This window comes from Vipera ursinii (assembly GCF_947247035.1).
Source record: "Vipera ursinii genome assembly, chromosome: 7".
Taxonomy (NCBI): domain Eukaryota; kingdom Metazoa; phylum Chordata; class Lepidosauria; order Squamata; family Viperidae; genus Vipera; species Vipera ursinii.
The window spans coordinates 37314410-37339360 of record NC_139521.1 but is presented as its reverse complement, the minus strand read 5'-3'; the positions used below and the strand labels follow the sequence as shown (position 1 = coordinate 37339360).

Genomic DNA, 24951 nt, shown 5'->3' with positions numbered 1-24951 from the left:
AACAGGACTGAAGTTCAGCACTTTCAGACTTACAACTTTATGTTGTTATAGGTAAAGGTAAAGGTTCCCCCGCACATGCGTGCTAGTCGTTTCCAACTCTAGGGGCCGGTGCTCATCTCTGTTTCAAAGCCGAAGAGCCAGCGCTTGTCCGAGGACGTGTCCATGGTCATGTGGCCGGCATGACTAGACGCCAAAGGCGCACGGAACAATTATGTCCCTATTTTTCTACTTGCATTTTTATGTGCTTTCGAACTGCTAGGTTGGCAGAAGCTGGGACGAGTAACAGGCGCTCACTCTGTTACGCGGCACTCGGGATTCGACCCGCCAAACTGCTGACGTTCTGATCGACAAGCTCAGCGTCCTAACCCACTGAGCCACTGCGTCCCTTATGTTATTATAGCCAATCTCAATAAAAAAGTACTTTTAGAGTTGATTTCATATCTAGTGGGGTGACATTTAGCCTAATTTCATATTTATTCATGGCTCTAATTGCCATATTCTAATTGCTGAGTCTGAAGTAAAGTGCAGATTGTGAAGTCTGTAAAATCGTAAAAGAGCCAAATTTTCTAAGTTTATTTCTAATTGTTCTCCATTTAGGAATATGCCCATCATATATAAAACAAATATTAATGTCATTTCACTTCCCAGTGAAGAAACTATTCAGTTTTATTCAGGGCTTTTTCTCTCATAGAACACTCAGAATGGCGTTCCAGCACCTTTTTTTACACACACACACACACACACACACACACAAGCTTTTGCACAAGCTATGCTACTCCCTCCAAACTCTTGCGTCCTACTTTCCTCGCTCGTCTTCCAAAACTCCAAACTAGGACGCACTAGTTTGGAGTTGGAGAAGGCAAGCGAGAAAAGTAGGACACGTTCATTTGGAGTTTGGGAAGGCGGGCATCCGATGGCGACTGCCGGTTCAGCACTGTCAGCAAGAGAGTTTGCATAGGAGCAGGCCGGTGAGGAGCACCTGGCAAGGCTACTTCTCCCTCTGCTATTGGTCAGCCCTTAGCAGGCGCTGAGCAGAGAGCAAACTTGCAGCGTGACAAACCCCCACGGCCTCGACAAGGTGCTGAAGATGTCTCTGCAGAGAAAGACCAAGGTTCATTCGGCAGCTGGTGTGGGTGTGCGTGCGCGTGCATTCTGTGTTTCACAGCCTTGCTGTGTTTCACAGCCTACTTCCCTCGCTTGCCTTCTCCAAACTCCAAACTTGGAAGACAGGACTGGCGTCTTAAAAATAGCTATCTTCTCAGTGCACACATATTTGAAATGTTGGGTAGCATTGGATAGATTAGATTTTTCCTTGTTGCTAAGGATGGCTTCAAGCGGGAATGAGTCAAGGAGCCCAATAATCTTCTCTCCTTTCTCTATTTTTGAAAGCAGAACCAGCCTTTTATGTTAAGGCCCTGCTCACTTTCCCAAACTCCAACCTCGCGCGTTCTAGGGCTGCAGAGTGATTTCACTCCCCCCTCCCTGGCCGATCTGAGCAGCAGAAGCATTTTCAAAACTTCTGGAGCTCACATCCCTGGCCATGAGGTGATTTTATGATGCTCCAGCAGCCCAATCTGGGCGTCGGAGGCCTGCAAAATGCCTCTGCTGTGCAGATCTAGGGCTGCAGAGCAATTTCACTTTCCACACACACACACACACACACACGGCCGATTTGGGCAGCAGAAGCATTTTGCAGGCCTCCGAAGCCCGAATCGGGCCACTGGAGCATCACAAAATCACCCCACAGCCATCGATGCGAGCTCCAGAGGCTTCAAAAACGCTTCTGCTGCCCAGATCGGCTGTGGGGAGGAGCGGAATTGCTCTGCAGCTGTAGATCTGGGCGGCAGAGAGAAAGAGAGATTGAGCCAGCAGGGAAGCAAAAGTGTAGGGAAAGGAAAGCATTGCAAAGTAAGCAAACTTACAAAAAGGGAATCTCTCTCTGTCTCTCTCACACACTGTCTTCCCCCACCCACTTTAATATCATGTCTTCCCCCACCCACTTTAATATCAGTGAAGCTCCTCCAATGGACCATGACTCAGCGTTTGCCCCGGTCCCATCCCCCCTCCGCCGGAGACCCTCAGATTTGCCCCAGTCCTGCCCAGCTCCGAACAAGTGCCCCTGACACAAGTGATGTTGAGCTGGCCACGCCCACACAGTAGACCATGCTCATGCCAGATTAACAAGATGAGAGTTCCGGCACCTTTTTTTATAGAAAAAAAAAGCACTAATTTTATTTAAAACATTAAAAGTTGAAGAAGTATGAGGTAACCAGTTAATTCCAAAATTTGAACTTACTGTGGAATTTCTAATATTCTTCACTTCTTTAGAAGGGACAAAAAGTAGTGGATTTTGTTTAATGATATATTCATACATTCCATATTGAATCAGAGTGTTAATTCTTATTATCTTATCAAGCCAAAACTATTATTAATATGGTTATTGTAAGATTTAATATTTGAAATTCCAAAGACTTCTTTGCTATTTTTTAAATAGCAAATCTTTCTAAAAATTTCCTGACTTTTGGCCTATGTGAATAATGCATTAATCCTCAGTTGTGGTGAAGATAATTGACAATGTTCTAGTTTAGAATATATGAATTTTGGAGATTAGTTTTCTAGAATTCCAAAATTGTATCAAAATACCAGGACCTGCATTAGAGCTAGTGATATAGATTTTACATTGTAATTTTAAAAAGGTATTAAATAAGGTTTCCCACTTTCCCCAATATTATTTGCCATTTCATCGGAGCCTCAAGCAAAAGAAATAATAAAATGTTGACATACAAGGATTAGAAATTAAAATAAAATAAATATGTTTTAATTTATAAATACCGGTAAAAGTATTTTGTTGCTAATATTGCAGATATTGAATTTAACTTTAAACTAATTCTCTTGAACTAAGAACAATTCTAACAAGTTTTAACAAATTAATACAACCGAATAACAAAGTTGGAAGGGACCTTGGAGGTCTTCAAGGGTATATGCAGGAAACCCATTTCAAACAAAAGGTTGTCCAATCTCTTTTTAAAAACTGCCATTTTTTAGGCATTATAAAATGTCTATGGCGATTCTCAGTCATTCAGGTCATAGTTATCCCAAAGGTGCTTTTTCTTTTTTTTTCTTTGAAGACATTTCAGTTCTCATCCAAGAAGTTTCTTCAGCTCTGACTAGATCCTTCCATTCCACAACATCTAGTCAGAGCTGAAGAAGCTTCTTGGATAAGGAGCGAAACATCTTCAAAGAAAAACAAAGTCCAGTTGCCTTCTAAAAAAGCACCTTTGGGGCATTATCAAGTGGTACTAACACTTCACATGATCTTGAATCTGTCCCTCTGTTAATGCAGCCTTCGACTGTGTTAGCTGTTTTGGTGGCTGCAGCACACTGCTGGCTCATATTTAAGTACCGTATTTTCTGGCGTATAAGATGACTTTTTAACCCATGAAAATCTTCTCAAAAGTCAGGGGTCCTCTTTTACGCCGGGTGCTGAAACTTTAGGGACAGGGCTGGCTGGAAAACCTGGAGCGGATCTCCCATTTGGTCTGCGCAGGGAAAGCGGGAGCAGTTGGAGAAGAAGCTGCAGTCTGTGATTTTTTACAGGCTGGGGTCTGGGCTTCTTTCCTTCTAAAGTTGAAGAGCAGCTGCAGTCTATCCCAGCTTGAAAGGCAGGTGGGGAATGAAGCAGCCAGAGCAGCTGCTTAGCTCTAAGGACACATTTGACTCAGGAACTGGGCAGGCTGGCTGGAAAACCTGGAGCGGATCTCCCATTTGGTCTGCGCAGGGAAAGCTTTAGAGTGAATTAGGAAAAGTTTAATCCACTTGCACTGTTTTATGTTTACATGTTTGATGACAAACAGCCTTATGTTTATAAGTGACAGTTTTCCTACTAAGTACCTTCAAATGTCATAAGCATTTGAATTAAATTTACCATATTAAAATCAAATCTGATGGTTTTTTTAATTTTTATTTGGTGTGCGTTGGAAGAGGGGTAGTCTTATACGACGAGTATAGCCCAAACCCTATAATTTAACAGGAAATGTAGGGGGTCGTCTTATACGCCCAGTTGTCTTATACGCTGGAAAATACGGTAGTTGTCTGCTAGAACTTCTAGATCCCTCTCACAATTAGTACTGTTGAACCAGGTGGCGTCTATTCTATATCTATATTTTCTTGCCCAAGTATAAAACCTTACTTTTCTCACCACTGAATTTCATTTTCTTAGACAGTTCTATGTTCCAAGTCTTAAAAACTTTCTGCATCTTGAGCCTCTCCTCTGGAGTGTTGGTTATTCCCGTTAGCTTGGTATCATCTGCAAATTTGATGAGTTCTACTTCTAACCCTTCATTTAAATAGTTTATAAAGATATTGAATTCTAGGCCTAATACAGAACCTTGAGGTACAGCAGTACATACTTCCATGTAGATGCAGTTCCATTACTTTTTTAATTAGTTAACTAATTATTGCAGATTCATTGTTTGATTATTTATTACTGATTAAGTTTTATAACAATTTATTTATATAAATATTTCTATGACAATGCAAAATATATTAAGTGAATGATCAAAAATTCAAATTTGAAAACACTCTTTCAAATATCCAGGGATTGAAATTCCTAAAAATTTGGACTTATTATTTTATTTGAATATTAAACAATTAATTATTAGGACAGATAAATAAAAAGAGTGGTCAAAAATAAAATTTCATAGCTTGGTAAAATAGTAGCAGTAAAAATGTCTATGTTCTCACTTCTTTTATCTTTTCTAAACAGTGTGTTTGTGCATGTGGCTCAATAAACAGCAGAAAATGAATAAATATACCTTGAATATTTCTATTTATGTTAACCTAGATCTGATCTTAAAGAAAACCCTCAAACCTCCCTTCCTAAACCTAAAAATAATCAGAAAATCCTATTTTCCAAGCAAATAGCTTGTCAATTATTCAAGGAAGAAAACCAGGCAAGATACCTATAAATTAGCCATCCAGACTTTTGCAAGAAAAATACTGTAGTTCTGTAGCATTCCCACCTTTACATAGCACAGTTCCTCGGAGAGTAACTGAGCACTCCACAAAATACATTGATGTTTTATGTACTTCCTTGCCTGTTGTAGTGTGGCTACTGATTGGATTAAATCAGTCAGGCAGCCAAGAGGCTCTGTGAGATTGTCTTTTATTCCACTGAATTGTACAATTGATCTTCTGCCCTATTCTTCTCAGACGCCATCCCCAAAGCCATTCCATCCTTCATTATCTGCATCAACTAAAAACACTTGAAAGTATATTCATTACTTCAAGCCATTAGTTTATGTAAGACAAAAGGAAATAAAGTCAGAAGGAAAGTATTATGGCAGATAAAGGGAGGGGTGATAAAATAAGCATGAGGAAACACAAAGAAAGGTATAACTGCTGAAGTCTGAGCCAATGGCTCCCCAAAATGAAAGTTCCTGGTTTCATATGTAACTAAAAGCACATTCAATTGAATGTCTTTCCAGTCATCTTAAAAAAGGTAAAAGGTTTCTCTTGACTACTTGTGTGCAGCTCTAGGGGGCAATGCTCATGTCTGTTTCTTAAACAAGGGAGCCAGCATTGTATAAAGATGCAGTTACCTTCCCACCAAAGTGGTACCTATTTATCTACTTGCATTTGCATGCTTTTGAACTGCTTGCAGATCTTCAAACCAACCATATGAGGATCTTTAAATGAAAATTGTGCATTTATGTCCTTCACACAATACTCTATATTCCATAAGAGACAACTTGTAATAGTGCTACAGTATGTCACCATGTAAATATTTTGAAACAGCCTTTCAATCATAAGGGACAGCAAGCAAATTTGGGCAGTCATCTGACAAAACAGGCAACAAAGCAGGAAATAAAGCAAAGTGGTTAAACCAGTTAATAATAATGAGAATAGAAAAAATGCTTTTATATAAATCCATAGGTTTTGATGACTGTGTTTTTGTTTGGACTTCTGCAGACCGTCAGTCACAGTTTTTTTTTCCCAGAGGACAAATCAATGTTTTATCATCTCTGGTCAACAAACCTAGACAACTGGGTGGGTGATGTTTGTGTTTGTTTGTGTTTAAAGTGTAATTGTGTATCTCTGTCTCAATTTTTATTATGGTTTCTCATTTTCAAGCTTTTCAAAACCTATTTTCTCCAACCAGTTTGATTGGTACCTTTCTAAGCAGCCCAGGTGTTATCTGGCTGAAAAGGAAAGATCTGAAAATCAGTGGTCTGTCATGCAGTCAGCTGTAGTTCCATATTATGCTTGTTGTGACTGAAGTGGATTGAAATGGGTTTTAAAATCTTTACCTTCACGGATATGATGGTTTTAGAAAGAGTGTTTATTCTCTGCAGCAGAGATCATTTGAAATAGTCCAGCATTGGAAGAACTTACTTTGATGAGTTTCTCTAAAAACAATATGATTATTTTTTTTAAGATAAGAACCATGGTGGTTGAAATTCACACTGGAATTATGCACTCCAATTACTTTTAAAGGCAGCCTGATTATCACTGAAATTATGTACTCAAGGTTCCAATCCATACTGCTTTAATTCCTCTAAATAACGTATTCTCTTTTTGCACAAGATGTAGTTTTCACCTTCAATAGTTTGTCAAAATCATTCAGAACTTGTTTGATGACAAAAATATAATTTTAACAAATATATGAAGAAAGTGTAACAGATTCTATTGAATAGGTTTGGGACTTTCAAATGCAATGTATATATGTGAACGCTAACTATATAATAATAGCAATAGCACTTAGTTTTACAAATGTCACCATATTGCCCACAACAATCTGGGTCCTCATTTTATTGATCTCAGAAGGATAGAAGGCTGAGTCAACTTTGAGGTGGTCAGGATTAAACTCCTGGCTGTGGGCAGAGTTAGGCCAGAATACTGCATTCTAACCACCGCACTACCATGGCTCATATATATGTTGGAGTGAAGATTGGAGAAAGAACCATAAATAATTTCAGGTACGCAGATGATACAACACTATTGGCTGAAAATAAGGAAGACCTGGAAAAAATGATTTGGAAAATCAAGGATGAAAATGTAGAATTGAGTCTTAACAAAGATAATATAGCCTTGGTGGAGCAGTGGGCTAATGCCTCCTTAAGTAACACCAGCTGCCTGCAATTAGTGCAGGTTTGCATCCCACCAGGCTCAAGGTTGACTCAGCCTTCCATCCTTCTGAGGTAGGTAAAATGAGGACCCAGATTATTGGGGGCAATTAAGCTGACTTTGTAATAATGCCGCTTGGGGGGAGTGAAAGCCCTAATAAGCAGGCATATACATAGAATGAAGGCTACTGCTAAGCTTGTAAGCCGCCCTGAGTCTTCGGAGAAGGGCGGGATATAAATGGAATTAAAATAAAAATAAAAAATAATGACAACAGCTGCAGATGGACATGAGATGTTTAAAATCAACAAAGAGGAAATTGAATTAGTTCAATAATTTATCTTCCTTGGATAAAAACTTGTTCATGATGGCAGTTCCACTCCTGAAATCAAATGCAGGATAACCTTAGGCTGCACTGCAATGGTTAGCATGAATATGATCTGGAAAACCAAAGATATTGATATAAATACAAAAAGCAAGCTAGTTAGAGCATTAGACTTCCCTATAATGATGTATGGATGTGAGAACTGGACACTAAGAATGGCTGATCGAAGAAAAATTGACACCTTTGAACTGTGGTGTTGGCATAAATTATTGCATATACCGTGGACCAGAGTAACTAACAGATGCTAAATTGTATAAAACCAAACTCATTATTAGAAGCTACAATCATAAAACTACATCTGATTTATTTTAGCCTATATCATGGACGCAGTGGCTCAGTAGGTTAGGACGCTGAGCTTGTCAATCAGATGGTCGGCAGTTTGGCGGGTTGAATCCCGAGTGCCGTGTAACAGAGTGAACGCCTGTTACCCGTCCCAGCTTCTGCCAACCTAGCAGTTCGAAAGCATGTAAAAATACAAGTAGAAAAATAGGGACTACTACGGTGGGAAGGTAACAGCGTTTTGTGCGCCTTTGGCATCTAGTCATGCCGGCCACATGACCACAGAGACGTCCTCAGACAAGCGCTGGCTCTTCGGCTTTGAAACGGACATGAGCACCAGCCCCTAGAGTTGGAAACAACTAGCACACATGTGCGGGGGAACCTTTACCTTATGTCATGTGTGCAGATTCATTGAAGAAGTCAATGATGTCTAGGAATGGTTAGTGGAATAAGAAAAAGGGGCAAGCAAAGAACACACTTTCTTGATAGCATCAAATCTGATACAAAGATGAACACTCAACAATTGAAAGAAGTTATGCTTGACAAAGTAGCATGCAAAACACTTGCCTATAAAGTCACCAAGAGTGAGGCTTGACTGAATGTTTAAAATGATAATTTTATATAATGTTTTCCTATTATATGCAAACAACAGAAACTTATTGCAAGATTTATATTTACTGCCAGAGAGACAAACATAAGAAAAGGGTGTGTCATTTTTAGAGGAAGACAAATTGCAAAAGTTACAAATTACCTTTATTTACTAGATTAGGATTATATACAAAGAAAAAAAATCTATACTGGTAGCAAACGCAGTCTTGCAGTTGGTAATGCCAGCCACTCAGCTAATACCAGTTGGCAGAAGTGCTGGGAGCTGTAATTTAATAGTATAGAAAGTATGTTTCCTGCTTCTGGCTCTGTCCAATACCCCACTGATGCAGCAAATTCACTGTTATTTCATATGGCTACCCATTCTCTGCTTCAAATCTCTTAGCAGGTAGTCATTTATCAGACCCCAGGAAGTTCTTCCTGGTGCCTGATCAAGTATTTTTTTTTCTTGGCTTCAAAACTTAACTGAAGAAAAAAAAGGCAATATTGCTAGCCCATCCAACTGGTACCCTTCAACTGTTTGAAAATGGCATGTTATTGTCTTATCCCTTTATCCTCATCTGAAAATAATTAATAATAATAATAATAATAATAATAATAATAATAATAAGAAGAAGAAGAAGAAGAAGAAGAAGAAGAAGAAGAAGAAGAAGAAGAAGAAGAAGAAGAAGAAGAAGAAGAAGAAGAAGAAGAAGAAGAAGAAGAAGTTGGAAGGGACCTTGGAGGTCATCTAGTCCAACCCCCTGCTAAGACAGGAAACCCTATACCGTTTCAGACAAATGGCTGTCCAGTCTCTTCTTAAAAACTTCCAGTGTTAGAGCATTCACCACTTCTAGAGGCAGGTTGTTCCACTGGTTAATTGTTCTAACTGTCAGGAAGTTTCTCCTTAGTTCTAGGTTGCTTCTCTCCTTGACTAGTTTCCATCCATTGCTTCTTGTCCTGCTTTCAGGTGCTTTGGAGAATAGCTTGACTCCCTCTTCTTTGTGGCGGCCCCTGAGATATTGGAACACTGCTATCATGTCACCCCTCATCCTTCTCTTCATTAAACTACACATACCCAATTCCAGCAACCGTTCCCTATATGTTTTAGCCTCCAGTCCCCCAATCATCTTTGTTGCTCTTCTCTGTACTCTTTCTAGAGTCTCGACATCTTTTTTACATCGTGGTGACCAAAACTGGATGCAGTATTCCAGGTGTGGCCTTACCAAGGCATTATAGAGTGGTATTAGTACTTCACGTGATCTTGATTCTATTCCTCTGTTAATGCAGCCTAGCACTGTGTTGGCTTTTTTGGCAATTGCAGCACACTACTGGCTCATATTTAAGTGATTGTCCACTAAGACTCCGAGATCCCTCTCACAGTTACTACTATTGAGCAAGGAACCACCTATACTATACCTGTGCATTTGATTTTTCCTGCCTAAATGCAGAACCTTACTTTTTTCACAATTGAATTTCATTTTGTTAGATAGTGCCCAGTGTTCGAGTCTGTCCAGATCCTCCTGTATCTTAAGTCTATCTTCTGGAGTATTGGCTATTCCTACCAGCTTGGTGTCATCTGCAAATTTGATGAGTTCCCCATCTATCCCCTCATCCAAATCGTTGCTGAAGATGTTGAAGAGCACTGGGCCCAGAACAGAGCCCTGGGGCACCCCACTACACACTTCCTTCCATGTAGATGCAGTTCCATTGAGGACCACACGCTGAGTATGGCCTGTCAACCAGCTACGAATCCATCTGGTGGTGATGCTATCTAACCCACATTTTTCTATTTTATCAAGTAGTAGGTTGTGATCTACTATATACCTTTATGTGCCTGTGTATTTATAGAATAAAGCTTAGAGGCATATTCTTTTAAATATATGACTGTTTCTCTCATTTATTTAACATGCATAAAGTAGTAAATAATTCCTCAGCCAACTCCTAAGGAGTATGTAACCCAAAGGTCATTGATGTCACAGTAATTGAAGAACTTGAGTCAAATATAGTGGGTTAATATATTTGGTTGTAAATATCCAGTCCATCTACCCAAGGAAACTAGTGTGATGGGTAGTTTCAAAAGTAGGTTGTACTCTGTCATTCAGATCTACTACAATTGCTGCAGTATTCATCCTCTGAATCCTTTTTCCCTTCTCTAATTTAATGCAATTGACCCCCAAAATTAAGATGGATGAATTGACTAGCTGCACAGGAACAGTACCATTCACACTATATACTTGATAAAGCACACTTTGGAATTTTCATAAATATTTCTGAAGTAAAGCAAGCAGCATTCAGAAATAAGTCCTAAGGCACAGCAATCTATGTTCAGCACATAACAGGAAGGTAATCAAAAGTGCCATGATTGAAAATTAAATTGTTCCAAGTAGTATTGAAGTGTACCTATTTTTTAATCTTAGCTAAGTAATGAGATATCTGTTGTGTGGTGCTATTTGATAGTTTTTATATAGAATGGAGTCTGCTTATTAGCCTGCATTAGATCAGAAAATTCAAATGTTTTTCAGGCTTGGATAGGCAACCTGTGAGCCTCCAGTGTCAATGATCTGTAATTCTAAGGATTCCTTATTCCTGGAAGGAGTTGTGCAGCAACATCTGAAGGGCCATGGGTTCCCATGATAGTTCTCAATATTGTTTCAAAATTTATTTGAATGTTGCCCAATAAGCAGCTTCCTTGGGTTGTAATTGAAACTAATCCATTTGTCTACATTTTAATGAACATCATTAGGGATGCAAAGCACTTGTAATGTTGTATACTGAAACAATCAGATTCTACATACTTCAACTGAATCTCAAATAATCTTATTTCTATAAGGAAGGGTGGGGCTTTTCTACTGTTAACACATAATATATTACATAAATAAATCTTTTACAGCATTGTTTTGGAACCAGTGATTTTATATTTTGCACTGTAAGATGCTATTTACTCTCAGATGGTTTGCCTAGAAAGTATGAAAAACAATGGGCAAGGGCTGTTTTTGCTAATTTTGGCAAGAACTATATGGTGCTGAGCATGTAAATAGAAGGACTAAGAGAAGGGCACATATCCCATTGGGAACTGATTGAAAACTTGCTGTTACTCCTTGCTGCTTGAGTGTCCTTGAATAACAATAGAACTTTGAAGTAGTTCATCCTGGAAATTGCTACAGGTTCTGAAATGTTGACATTCTGTCCTGATGTTCATCCCAAAGGATGCTGTCTGTTGTCAGCTGCTGGCAGACAACGTTGAAAGGAAAGATCCATTGGGAAACTTCAGTTGTAGGGAATTGGCAGCATTCCTGGCCTCATTGTTCCATTTGCAGTCATTGACCTCTTCCGTGGTGCCAGGATTTAATAAACATGGGTAATTATTACTCTATGAATGAATAAATAAATCTAATAAATAATGAGTTGGATTCAGTCTGGACTCATCAACACAGCGTAGAGTTAACCAAACATTCAACTTTTTAAAATTAAAATGAGTCATTGAGTGGTTAACTCACAGTAAGCCAATGTCCTTTAATTTTTTTGTGCACTGCAACTTATTTGCTCAGGATATCTTGGTTCAGATGTAGCATCTGTTTTTTCAGCAAGATTTTATTTTTTTCAATTTTCCAGTTGAGTTGCCTGAAGGACAAGAAGGACAAGTGTCTGCCTGTTCACATACAATGAATAAGAAACTTGGCGGATTTTATTTTTCTGTTTTTTTAGCTATATAGGTAGAAATATCAGAGTCTCTGACATTGATAAAATTAATTTATTTCTGTCTTTCCTTTTTTTAAAAAAAAAAGCTATTATAGCTAATATAAGAAGTGTGAACTAGAGAAAGACAGCAATTTAGCAGTGTTCTGGAGTACACAGCTTACTTCTAAGTTCTAAGCATTCCAATTTTTTTTATTACCCTAGCTTTGCTTCAGTTAACTGAAATTTTAAATCTCATGGTCCCTCCAAAGTGGAAGTAATGGTTCACAGGAAGCTGTCTACTGATCATCTTCAGTTTAGATATTTTCAGATCACTTGTATCTCCACAATATGTCATGAAATTGCATTTGTTTCTTGATAAGTCGCTAAATAGCAAAACATTCTTGATGGATTTTGCCCTTAAAACTTTGTATCAGAAAAAATGTTCTCTTAAAATATTGAAGCAATTGTACATACCTCAGTCTTTTTGACCTAGAATCCTCTTACCAACCAAGTCATAAGAAATAATTAAAATACCTGAAAGAAATTTTATATGCCCAAATTATACGTGCACTCCATATTTCTGAAGTAAATATAAAACTCTGTTGAACCAACCAAAATTCATAAGTGGTAGAATCTATTAAGGAGAAGGAAAGGATTGGAAGATGTTGAGTCATCTCCTTCTTATACATCTCACTCTTGATTTTTCAGTGCATCATCATACTTGTGGAAGCACCAGCTGGATTTTCTACCTTAGGCATCTTTACTGTGACTTTTTTAAAAAAAATAATTGAGAAAATTGTGAGGAAAAAAGAATAACGGGATGGAGCAATGTGGGTCTGTTAAAGGCTTAGTAAGCATTGAAATTAATTTTACTTGTACATTCTATAAGAAAACCACAGCAACTACAATGTACTTAAGGCATATGTCCAACAAAACTTTAGAATTTACAAACTACTTTTCTTAAATAAAACATTCAGGAACCTGCTAATTCTCAAACAATTTTGACTCTGGTTTTTACAGAATGATTACTTTTTAAAATTATATATTTCACCTGCACCAAGGTTGAAAGGGATTAAATAAATCAGTTTCATTAGAATGGCCCTGGAGATGTGACTGTTAGAAAAGGTACTTTTGAAGTGGGCAGCAATGAAGTTTTAGTTTTTAAAACTAAAAATACCGCCATTAGTACTAGTGGACATTGGGACTACAGGACAAAATGTTTTTCAATAGAAGGTTGGCCAGTTTCTTAGACAATGCACATTCATGGAATATTTGAAATGTTTTAATAAGGTGTTGCTTCCTTGTAAATTTTAAATTTGTATTATGAATTTCAGATTTCATACCTTTTTTATTGTCTAAGCAACTGGGGGGAAAAGTGAACATGTAACCCTCTCCATTTCTTTATTTTCATAAAGAAGCGAAGGTGAAGTGTAATACTAACAATAAGCACAGGTGAAATTGTGATAGGCATGGACAGGTTCAGTTTATGCTATGAATTAGGACAGTAAACGTTTCTCCTCAATATTATCTACCTAAAATCAAACAAATTAGTAAGTTAAATTAAGCTTTTTATAAGAATCACAGTTTTGATTTAATGTTGGCAAATACTATATATAAATGATCAATTTTAAAACCATCAGAGTTTTGTTTACTATTGTTTATTTTTCCCCTTTTTTAAAAAAAAAGCTGTAGATAGCATCTTTCACAAAGCATCAGTCCCATTTAGTTGTAGACTGAGTAACTGGAACAGATGTTGATTAGAGTTGTATGAGTTGCCTTTTTTGATGATACACTTTCAAATAGGTTTAGGAACAGCTTAGGATATTTACAAATTGGTTAAATTATTTCATTCTTGTTTGCATTTGTAAAAGTTAGCAATTAAGAGTTAAAAGGCTAGTCACTAAAAACATCTGCTGATGCAGTGATGTTATTCCATTCTTGTGGCATAGTGGGTGCATCCTAACCATGTTGAAGACACTGGTTAAGAAATTGCATTTTGTGTACTATTTACATGTTTTAATAGACAAGAAATTATTTTATACTTCCTGTATATATCCTGGTGACATTCATTTTGCACTACCCAAAATACCATTACATGACTTTTTAAGCATCTCACTTTTTAAACTTGCTAATTCAATGAAATATCATTAGCATACTTGGATAATTAACCATATTTCTATTCTATTTGATACTTTATGAAATAATCTAAATGTAGCTTTGATGGATAAACATTAACATGTATATTATAGATAGGAATTAATAATGTGTTCTCTTTTCATTAGAGCTCTGCATATACTTACTATTGATAAACACCTTTAATATTTTTAAAACCAGTAAATTAATAATACCTGCTAAGGTTAAAGATGTACTGTTCGCTTTGTGAAACTTCAACATTTCTATAGTTTCCTTGACAACGATATTGATGCTGCTATCACTATGGGAATGGTTCTTTTGAATGAAGCTGCTACCTCCAAAGGAGATGTTGGGAAAAGGAGAAGTAAGTTGTTTGATGGAAAATGAATAATTTCATTTCTTGCCATTAAAATATGAGTGCAAGTACAGCAAACTGCCATGGAAACCCACAATTTATTAAAAGCCGTGCCCATGTTTATCACAGTGAATACATTGGCAATATAAGAGCAGAGATCTACAAGTTATTTGAAATGCATTCCGCCTTCTATTACATAAGCTGCTTGATGCAGCATAAAGAACTGTTCTTGTGGACCATTTAGAACTAGAATTGATTTGTTATACAGATACACATCCTTTATTCTTTTTTAGCAGTGGCCAAGTTTCCCAAATAGTAGGTGGGAGGAAGCGAACAGTTGACATTCCACTATAATATGCTATATTGAAAATTAGCCTTTCAAAGGGTAACTATAGACCTCTGTCTGCATTGACTTTTTTCCCCAACTACCAACTATTTTAGCTTCTACATATGAATATGGGATCATTTCTCCACATTTAAGCATCAGCTGTCTGTCTGTCTTTCTCCTCTAATTAAAAAACATACAACAAACATCTAAGGAAAAAGGCACCTTTCTTTTATACAAAGAGGATGCTTTAAACTGAATTCACACCTGAAGTGACATTTTTCATATCACATTAAGTAAAAAGGAGAACTTGAAAGAGAGCATGTTCTTTGAAATGTGCTGTATTCCAAATTGATGAGTTAAACTTTCAGTCATTTTATAAACTAGGATGGGCCAAGGAGATAAAAAATGTTAAAAAGAATAATCAGAAAGTTGATACTGCTTTGATGCATACCAGTGAGCCGGTTGAAAAATTAAGAAGGGAGTTGGCAGAGTTTCTCTTTGAAAGAGGAAAGAAATTAGTTATAGCAGGTATTTCTGAATTGAGAGAATAACTAAAGTCTAGTAACAAGGTGAATGCTAATATAACAATGACTGTAGAAATCATCAAAGCCTTACTTAGAAAATTAAATTCTATTAATGAAGTGGTGTGATCACTGACTTTAAAAGTAAAGTAATGTCTTGAATGCAATTAACAGCAGACTGAATTATGCTTTTAAAATGAAATGGGGGGGATGTATAGATAATGGTGGTGATAGGGAGGGAGCTGGGTTGAGAATTGGAAATTTTTGCTATGGAAAAATAGGGTTTTTTAAAATGTTGGTGGTCCAAGCTGCATCCATATCCCACTCTTGCGAATGGCATTAAACATTTTAAAAAAACACAAAAATGGTATGTAAAGAGAATGTAGTTTTCATGCAGAAAATACCATAGTTGTGACAAAGAAAATATACATGGGGTTCTCTAGCTTACTCCTTAATAAGACCTGGACAACTCTTCTGCTTACTTTTTTAATGTGTGCCATGGTCTGTATGCTGAAGGTTTGAGAACTGTTAACATTGGGCAAATAAAATGATGTGGTTTCCATTCTTCCCAATATTGTAAAATAAGGAACATTTCAAAATTATGAAATGCTTTTTGAACTGCTGCCTTTTGTCCTCTTTTTCTTATAATTAGTCATTTTCTGGTTTATATTGTCAAGGAAAGCTGATCTATTTTTCTTAAAAGACTATAGTATTGCCACTGGTGACATAAGAAGGGCAGCAAGAGATGACCCAATTAACCTTATGTATTTCAAAATATGCCTGTATGTCATTTTACCTAAAATGGAATATAATGATACAGATTTTTTTTCTTCCAGTAATATGCCTAGTAGGATTGGGTCTGGTAGTTTTCTTCTTCAGCTTCCTGTTGTCGATATTCCGCTCCAAATACCATGGCTATCCATACAGGTAAGCCACAAATCCATTTAGCCAATCCATTTAAGTAACCTCATTCTGCCAGCAATCTGCTTCCAACTTTTTGCACTGAGACTCATGTATTTATGAACAAATAAGTTGGACCTGTGTCTGAAGGTTTTATTTGGAAGAGCACATAATAATGTATAACATTCTGCATTTTAGGAGGATAATTCCAAGCAAAGTATAGCTGTATGAAGGACATTCTGTGTATCAGTAGAAACAGGTAGCCCTTCTGAATGGTGATTTATTCTATAATATGAAACATATGTTTGGGGGAGGACCTCAGCTAGAATTATAGTAGATTGTAAAGGTAATCAATTTGTGAGTCATTCCGTTTCAAGAAGATTTTGAAACTGAGTACTGTACTTGTTGAAGGTTAGTAAGAAAAGGATATTTCCTTGAATAAATGTCCAATCTGCAAACTGACTCCAGAGTTGCAATATGGCAGAGACAACATTTTGCTTGTCAACAGAAAGCACATAGGCATTGTCCAATGAATATCAATGAAGCTTATGCAATTGTATTTCAGCTTGCAAATCCCACTATCTTTGGTGAGTTGGGAAATTATCACATGTTGTTTCCAAAATTATTACATTCTAAGTATTAAGAGGAGGACTTATTCCCAATTTTGTCCTCCAGAGAAGACCTTTGGTCCCCACTCACGTGTTGCAGTGTTACCAATAGGAATTAGTTGTTTCCTGTGACCCTCAATCTGAAATTGGATCTAAAACATTTGTTAATATTACAGAATGCAAGAGATTCCAATGTTACCAAATCAGTGGCTCTGAGAAAAGCAGTGCCAGTTTTCCCACTTCCCCGTCTACCTTTAACTCAACCTCTGAACTTAAGGCGCAGGTCAAATAGCATTTTCCCCCTTTTCTCCGAGTTTTTCTGGTTATTACTTCTAGTAGGCATCAAAAGGAAAGCTGGGAATAAATTGAATTTTCAAACATTTCTTTTCCTTCAGTAACAAGTTTTACATAATATTTTATGAAAATATCATTGGGTAACATCAAGTAATTACTGGAGTTTTAGTGGGAAGAGAGATGCTGATCCAAATAAAAATAGAACTTCATTCAAAATTTCAATCATAACTCCTCTAGCGTTTTGGTAATTTGCCAGCTTCTGAGTATTTGAAGAATGCCATATAGTATAAATTTTAAAACACACACAGACACACAGACACATAGGCTTGAAGGTGAAAATGTGATAAACTATTGTTGAATGATCATTGTTTTACATCCCATTTCTGTTGTTCATTGGAAACTTTTTTCTCTTCTGTTAAAAAAACAGATTTGTACAAAAATCACTCCTTTATGTGGATACCCCCTTGTCGCAGGGGAAGGGTTGTGTGTTCTGTTGCAGTTGAGGGCTGTGCTAGAGGTATACCACCAGAAAGAAAACCAGAAGGGTCACCCAAGCCAGACAGGTCTCATAAGAAAAGCCAAACCAAGAGTATTCGGAGACCCATTAAATATGAAACAACAGAAAAAGAATCCCATGCCAGATCAATTGTCACCTGGGTTTACAAGGAGTGCAGCAGTTGCTGTCCCTGGGAAGCAGTCAAAAAGTGAGTTACGGAGTTGGAGAAAGAACCTACTCCACAAAAAACTCACCAAGAAGATTATGTGAAAAGAGTCAAAACAGGTCAGGGTGCTCAACAGTAGGACAACAGGAATCCCACTTTCTGAAGCAGCCAGTGGCATAAGCAAATGTCTCCGTTGTACTGGTATACATTGGATAGCCACCTAGAATGTCAGAAGAACGAGTCAGAGTAAATTAGATCTTGTCAAATGAGAGATGATCAGGTTGGAAATTGATCTCCTTGGTGTCACTGAGCTATACTGGGCAGACAATGGCTTTTTTTAGTCTGAGGAGTGCACTGTCTGTTATTCAGACATGATACCAGGAAAACAAATGGAGTGGTGTTTATTGCAAGTATGAAACTTACTAGAGCAGTGGAAAACTACTCAACTGTCAGTGATTGAATTATGACCATCAGAGTCAAGTGCCAAGCCCTTCAACCTTACCGTTATCCAAGTCTATGGCCCAACAATTTTGCTTCAAGAAACTCTGCAACAAGTGTCTAAAAAAGACATTGTTTACATTTTGGGCAGCTTCAATGCAAAGGTTGGCAAACAAGAAGAAACAGGCATCACTGTTCATTTGGTACAATTTTGCCAAGAAAACCGATTTAGAATCATGAATATATGGTTCAAACTACACAAGAGCCACTTATCTACCTGGACCTCACCAAGTGCTGATTGCGTTTCAGATCATGAGTTGTTTGTGGCAAAGATTAAAGTCAAATTATGCACCATCAAAAAGGCAGTGCCTCCAAAGAAGTTTGATGTCACCAAATATACTACACATAAAATTGAAAAATAGGTTTGAACTGCTGGACACTTCTGAGAAGACACCTGATGAACTGCAGCAAGAAATTCAGCCATTATTGGAATTGCAGAAGAACACACACCATACAGGAAGCCAAAGAAAAATGCAAGAGGCTCTCAGATGAAATCATCAAAACAGTTGAGCAAAGAAAAGCAACCAAGACAGCAAGCAAATGGGAAGAAGTAAGAAGGCTGCATACTTTCTAGAGAGCAGCAAGGAAGGATAATGAAGTTTACTTGGATAAGCTACATAAACAGCTTGAAGCAGACTACATGAAGGGTCAACACAAGGAATGCATTTATGCATGTCAAAATGATCTGAGCACCATTTATTGCTTGTAAAGGTATCATTAAAAACAAGCAAAGGAAAGAACCAACAAGGCATTAAGAACAGATGACAAGAATATATTGAAGAGCTGTACTCAGGATGACAAGGAAAGAGAAGTAGAAATAGAACTGGCAGTCCTTGAGGAAGAGGTCATATGGGCGATGAACCAACAAGACTTAAAGTGTTGACACTGTCCCTGCCGAATTACTGAGACTTGTACGCCCCACAGTCATTGGAGACATTAAGAGAAAACCCTGCTCTCTAGAAATGTTTAGGAAAGATGGAAGAAAAATGAAGAGGACAACCAGTATCTAAGTGTTTGGACTCATTTACTAAGAGATGCCTGCATCATTGATAATAGAAGGTGGAGAAAAGGAGTAAGAAATATTGAGAAATAGAAAAAAGGAAGGATCCTGGGCTGTTTTAAAATATTTTAAAAACCAGCACTTCATTTCTAATTTGTAATGTTTATGAAAAAAATATGCGTTATTAGAGACCCAACAAGTAGTTATGACTTACACATAGGAACCATAAGCAGTCCTAACTTTTTGATAAAGTGCTATTTAACAGATAAGAGAATAAAAGAGTTGGAAGGGTACTCCAAGCCTCTGTATAAGCAGACCCTATACAATTCCAGACAAATGGCTGTCCAGTCTCTTCTTAAAAACCTCCAGTGATGGAGCACCTGCAACTTCTAAGAGGCAAGCTACTGATTATTCTCACTGAGAGGAATTTTCTCCTTAATTCTAAGTTGGATCTCTCTTTGATAAGCTTCCATCTGTAACTTCTTGCCCTGCCCTCAGATGCTTTGGAGAATAGTTACCCCTCACAAATAATGGAAAACTGCCATCACATCAACCCTAATCATTATTTTTGTTAGACTACACATACTGAGCTCCCTCACTATTCATTGTACATTTTAGTCTCCAGTCCTTTAATCATCTTTACTGCTCTTCTCTGACTTTTCTACGGTAAAGTCTCAACCTTTTTTTGTATTGTTGTGTGCAGTATAAAGTGGTACCAACACTTCACATGATCTTGATACTATCTTTCTGTTAACGCAGCCTAGGACATCCTTGGCTTTTTTGGCAACTGCTTCTTGACTCAGCCAACTAAACACTTACTAATCTCACAGGTGAATCTGATCTTAACCCTTACCAGTTTCATAATTTTAGTTAAAAACTGCTTGATTTGATTTTACCTCTTCATATAAACAAGGTGCACTCTCCTGTTTCCTAGTTCAAACGAACTTTTTCTCATCTACACACACTTGACTGCAGCTTACTAATGGGTGCTGCTCCTGTGAAAGGTTTTCTTTTTTTCAAAGGAATGATGTTGTGCCATCATTGTAGCTTTAGTAGGAATTGAAGGCTGTAACAAGAATGGCATTTTGACAGCCCATTAGCTTTCTCTTTTGCCCTATGATAAAAAGTTACTATGTTTGAAACTCTTCAGCATACAGAGGAGAAGAATGAAATGTTCTAACAGCAGATATAAAAGTACAGTTTATGTGGTGTTGGGAAATTGAATACTGTACATAGCTGGCAATGGCTATTATTTATGATTATTTTGTTAGCTTCATTAAAAGTCCAGATAAATACAGTATATGCTTTTGAATAGAAAACAAAAATGGGAGAATGGTGCTCTACATATATAACTAATAGATTTTTCATAGCAACTGCAAAAAAATAATGTAAATAGGCCTAGGGATCATAAGGACCTTAAGAGACAGTGGGCAAGCTTCAATATTACTGCAATCCTTTATATTAATCAATTATAAAGCTACTTCATTTTCAAGCTAACATACATGCACAAAATAATTATAAGGAATAAGTAGAACAGAATACTTGTGTATGTGATAATTTTGGTAACATATATATGTGTTCTAGTAAATAATAACCTGTGAATGATTGTGGCCATTATAGCAACTACTATGGAAGTAGAAGCCGCTCCGTGGAAGCCATTTTGTGAGAACATCTATACCTACTGTCACAAAATATTTAAGCTGATAAGCTTGTTCTAGAGTGAATTCTACTGAACTCATTTTTTGGCCATCATTCCAAATAATTACATTGAAATGATTAAAAGTAATAGGCAACTATAGTCTTTTTCTTTTAAATTAAACCTGTGAATGCCTAACGTATTTATCTTGCCAGAGGCTGAGACATTTTTAAAGTTTATAATAGACACATTGGCGTATCTTTGAGGCAAGACCTTTCTTAAAAATGTTGCTGTTATATTTCAGTAGTTTTATCTAAAGAGTATTAAAACAAATTGGGTACCCATATACAGCCTACATCCACAGATTACATACTTGTAATTTTTACCACTATTTAATTGCAGTTCAGTTGTTTAAAAACCTGATATTTGTCACAAACATTTAAGGCATCCCCTGTTATTTCAAAATATATAATTTGCTAAATGTCTGCTTTTTTTTCCTTTCAGCTCTTCAGACAATTAGAACATCATTAAAAGTTTCCATTTTGCACAGATGCATTATATCATTGGCTGTGGTTCTAATGTGCTAATATTTATTAGCTTTCCTCAGCCTCCAAAGTTACAAATCTTAATTTTACTAACAAGAGTAATGTGAGAGCTACATATGTGCCCATTATTTGTTGCATTTACTCATTTTCTCTTTCTTTTCAGCTTCTTAATTAAGTGAATTGAAGTGAGATTTGCATAAGGCTAATGTTTACTGCGAAGACAAGCATCTACTGATAGTACTTGTATACAAACATTTCATGTTTTTGAAGTCTTTCTATTTCAAGCATCTGCTTCCTGTGATTACTTGCAACACTTGTGTGAAGAAGACAATTTTGTTTTTGTATCTTATTACTAAATGCTTCATAAAATTTATAATGCAAAGTAAACATTGGATATTTAAATAGGAAATGCAATAAACAGGAATGAAAACGTATAGCACTTGTGTTCTTCATTTTCAATAAAGTTAATTTTACCAGAAAAAGATTTTTTTTTGGTTGCTTTGCTGTGGTTAGACAGACTTCAGTTTGAAAATAGTCACATGCTTTATTTAGTAACAGCAAACCAGATTTGTCTAATAAGTAACACATAAATGAAATATAGTAACATTGAAGTTTATGTCTTAATTTCCATTGTCCTTTATAAAATTACTAATTTTAGAATTAATATTTTAAGATCAATCAAACTAGTTGATGTTTTTTAAAGCTACATTGTAACATGCATATACATGCATATAGGGATATGTTGATTAAGTTTCCAAACTTTCCATTCACAACCAATTAGATATGTTGATCCTTTACACCAGAAACCTCTGTGTCATTGATTTACAAGGGAGCAATTAAGTGGCACCTCCCTTCCTTTGCTAGCCTGATCTGGCAGAGATCTGTTGGAATGGCTAGATATCTTTCCCATGATTAGCCACACTGGTAAATTAAGCATTCTAAATATTATTATTATGGATCACAACCTAAGAAAGAGGTTCACAGTTTACAAAGGATTATAATTAAGGAACTTCTGGATATTTATCAAGGAAAAAAAGGAGCCATCTTCCAGGCTTCAGTAAGTGGTTAGAAAAACAACCGAGGCGTCCTTGCCCTAAAGAATCTTAAGATAAATTGGAAGCTTGAGCATCATGTTAACATTCATCTTAGTGTTCACCTATTAAGTGGCAGCAAGTTTACTCAGTGACTTGATGGAATTGACATTTTAGATTCAGTAACATGTTAAAGCTGACATTTCATACTCAGAAGTTAAAATGGTGGTAGTGAAATCTATAAAGTCTGCCCATGTAAGCCATTTTGCACGAGAACAAGAGTAATTAGGTGAACTACTGCAGCTTGTTTCCGGTTCATCTTCCTACTGAATATTGGAGATGGAAATGATAGTGCTGAAAAGAAGGCAGACATCATACCAAAGTGAAAAATTGTAAATTTTGTGATAAACTAGTGGTAATCAAATAATTTAGGTTTATTGTTGGTTTAACCCATTTTCAACAAAAAAAATGTTTAACAGAAAAATGTCATGGTTTATTAAATCACCAACACATTGCCTAAAATAGTCACAACTTTAAAAGATTTCTGTGCGAGTGCATGGGTATGATCCTAGCATTATTAGAAATGAAATACAGGTAGTCCTCACAACCAGTTGCTTAGCAACTGTTTCAATTTATTACAGATTCACAAAAAGATGCTTACAACCCCAGAGTTTGAACACAAACATACAAAAGAAAGTTGTATGATTGCATTTTGGGCATTTACTTTTGCAGATAGCCATTTGCATCATCCTGCCATCACATGACCATAATTTTCAGTGGATTTTTTTTTAGTTTCCAGCAAAAAACACCCATATAAAGTATTCACTTAACAACAGCCACCAAAGAAATAGGGCATTAAATTGGAGGGAGTTGTGGTGACCCATTTAATCACTGCTATGCTTATGACTAATTCCATACTCAATTACAGTCATAAATTGAATACTACCTGTATATACATCTAACCAATGGTTACTTATTAATCCAATATATAATCTGTAGAAGTTAGACATTTATCTCTCTCTCTCTCACACTCCCTCTTTCTCTCTCTATCTCTCTCTCTTTCATATTTTGTCAACCGTGCAAACAGAATTCGTAATGCATGTTATGGTTTTATGGAAAGTTATAAAACAAGTTCATTCAGCTAATTCTAGATTAAAAAAAAGATTCCAGATAAAAGTTTGTTAAAAAAATATTGCATTACGTGCAATAGCTATCCCAGCCACAAGTACACTATTGTAACTTATTTCAGGCTCATCAAAAAATACTGGAGTGCTATTAGAGTATCAATCTACCAGAGACTTAGCTTGTCCCTGATAACATTAGAAAGTGTCAAGATGTATTAGATTCCAATTAAGAATTTCTATTATCTTCTAATATTTGTGTCCTTTGTGAGGGTTGGTGGAAGCAGAATACCTTTGACAGTATAAAGACAGCATATAAATGGAATGATGAACTTCAGGTCCATAGGCTTTTCCACACACCAGTCTGATCCATTGGGTTTCAATGGAGACTCAGTTCCTGATGGACATCACATCTTCAGTACTGATTTCTCTTCCTGTTGATGAGTTTCAAGTTTATGCATATTTATCAGCAGCAAGAATCAAGCCCAATATAGATTGCTCGTATTATTTCTTTTGAATTTATGTCTGCATAGGAATATGGGAAAGTTGCAATCATATTAAACAAGTTATGTTCAATTTTATTATTTCTTGGTAAACATGTTTGGTTTGCATATTATGTTCAGACACAGTTTTTAGGAAAGATTTGGGTAGATCCTTCATCTCTGAAATCGAATGAGCCGTAGATAAAAGAATGTTTTACAGTTCCATACGTCATCAAAAGCATAAATCACAAGATTTTCAAATCTCACAAGTTCATTTAATATCTTATCTGGATATTGTAAAGTTTCACCATGGCAAGATTTTATGAAGTTTGGCAATTTTGCAAGATTTTGGTCATTTTTAAACTATTTTTATTAAATATTCAATAAGATACACATTTTCACTATAAGATGTAAAATTAATGTTGAGAGTTTATGCATATCAATTTAAAAAAGCATAACTCAGTAGAATATCTCATCCAAAAACATGTTTGAAGCACATAGCATTAAAAATCAAATTAATATTTTGATCCTAATGTTTTAATTAAGTTAATTAAACATTACATTTCTTATTTTGTTACCACAACATTCAAAATCATTTTCAGAGACTCTGAATATAGAATCATAGGGCTATATAATTACTCTGGAGTGGAACACCTCTAAAATCAATAAATAGAATTATTTTTATTCAGTTTGAAAGAATGAAATTAGTGTCAACAATGTTTTGCTTACTAGGTCATTAAATTTGCCTCTCACTTGTAATAGAGGTTTAAGTTTTTTTAAAAGTG

The 24951-nt window shown here is 36.4% G+C and overlaps 1 protein-coding gene across 1 annotated transcript in view; it reads left to right on the top strand.

Moving 5' to 3' along the window:
- The window catches only part of TUSC3 (tumor suppressor candidate 3), a 163488-nt gene extending 141522 nt beyond the window's left edge, over window positions 1-21966 (top strand). Inside the window, exons 8-10 of the mRNA XM_083367761.1 lie at window positions 14475-14549; window positions 16226-16316; window positions 21696-21966. Coding sequence (XP_083223887.1) covers window positions 14475-14549; window positions 16226-16316; window positions 21696-21711 — 182 coding nt within the window. The 3' untranslated portion in view covers window positions 21712-21966. The remainder of the gene's footprint in view (window positions 1-14474; window positions 14550-16225; window positions 16317-21695) is intronic.
- Window positions 21967-24951: the final 2985 nt, after the last annotated feature.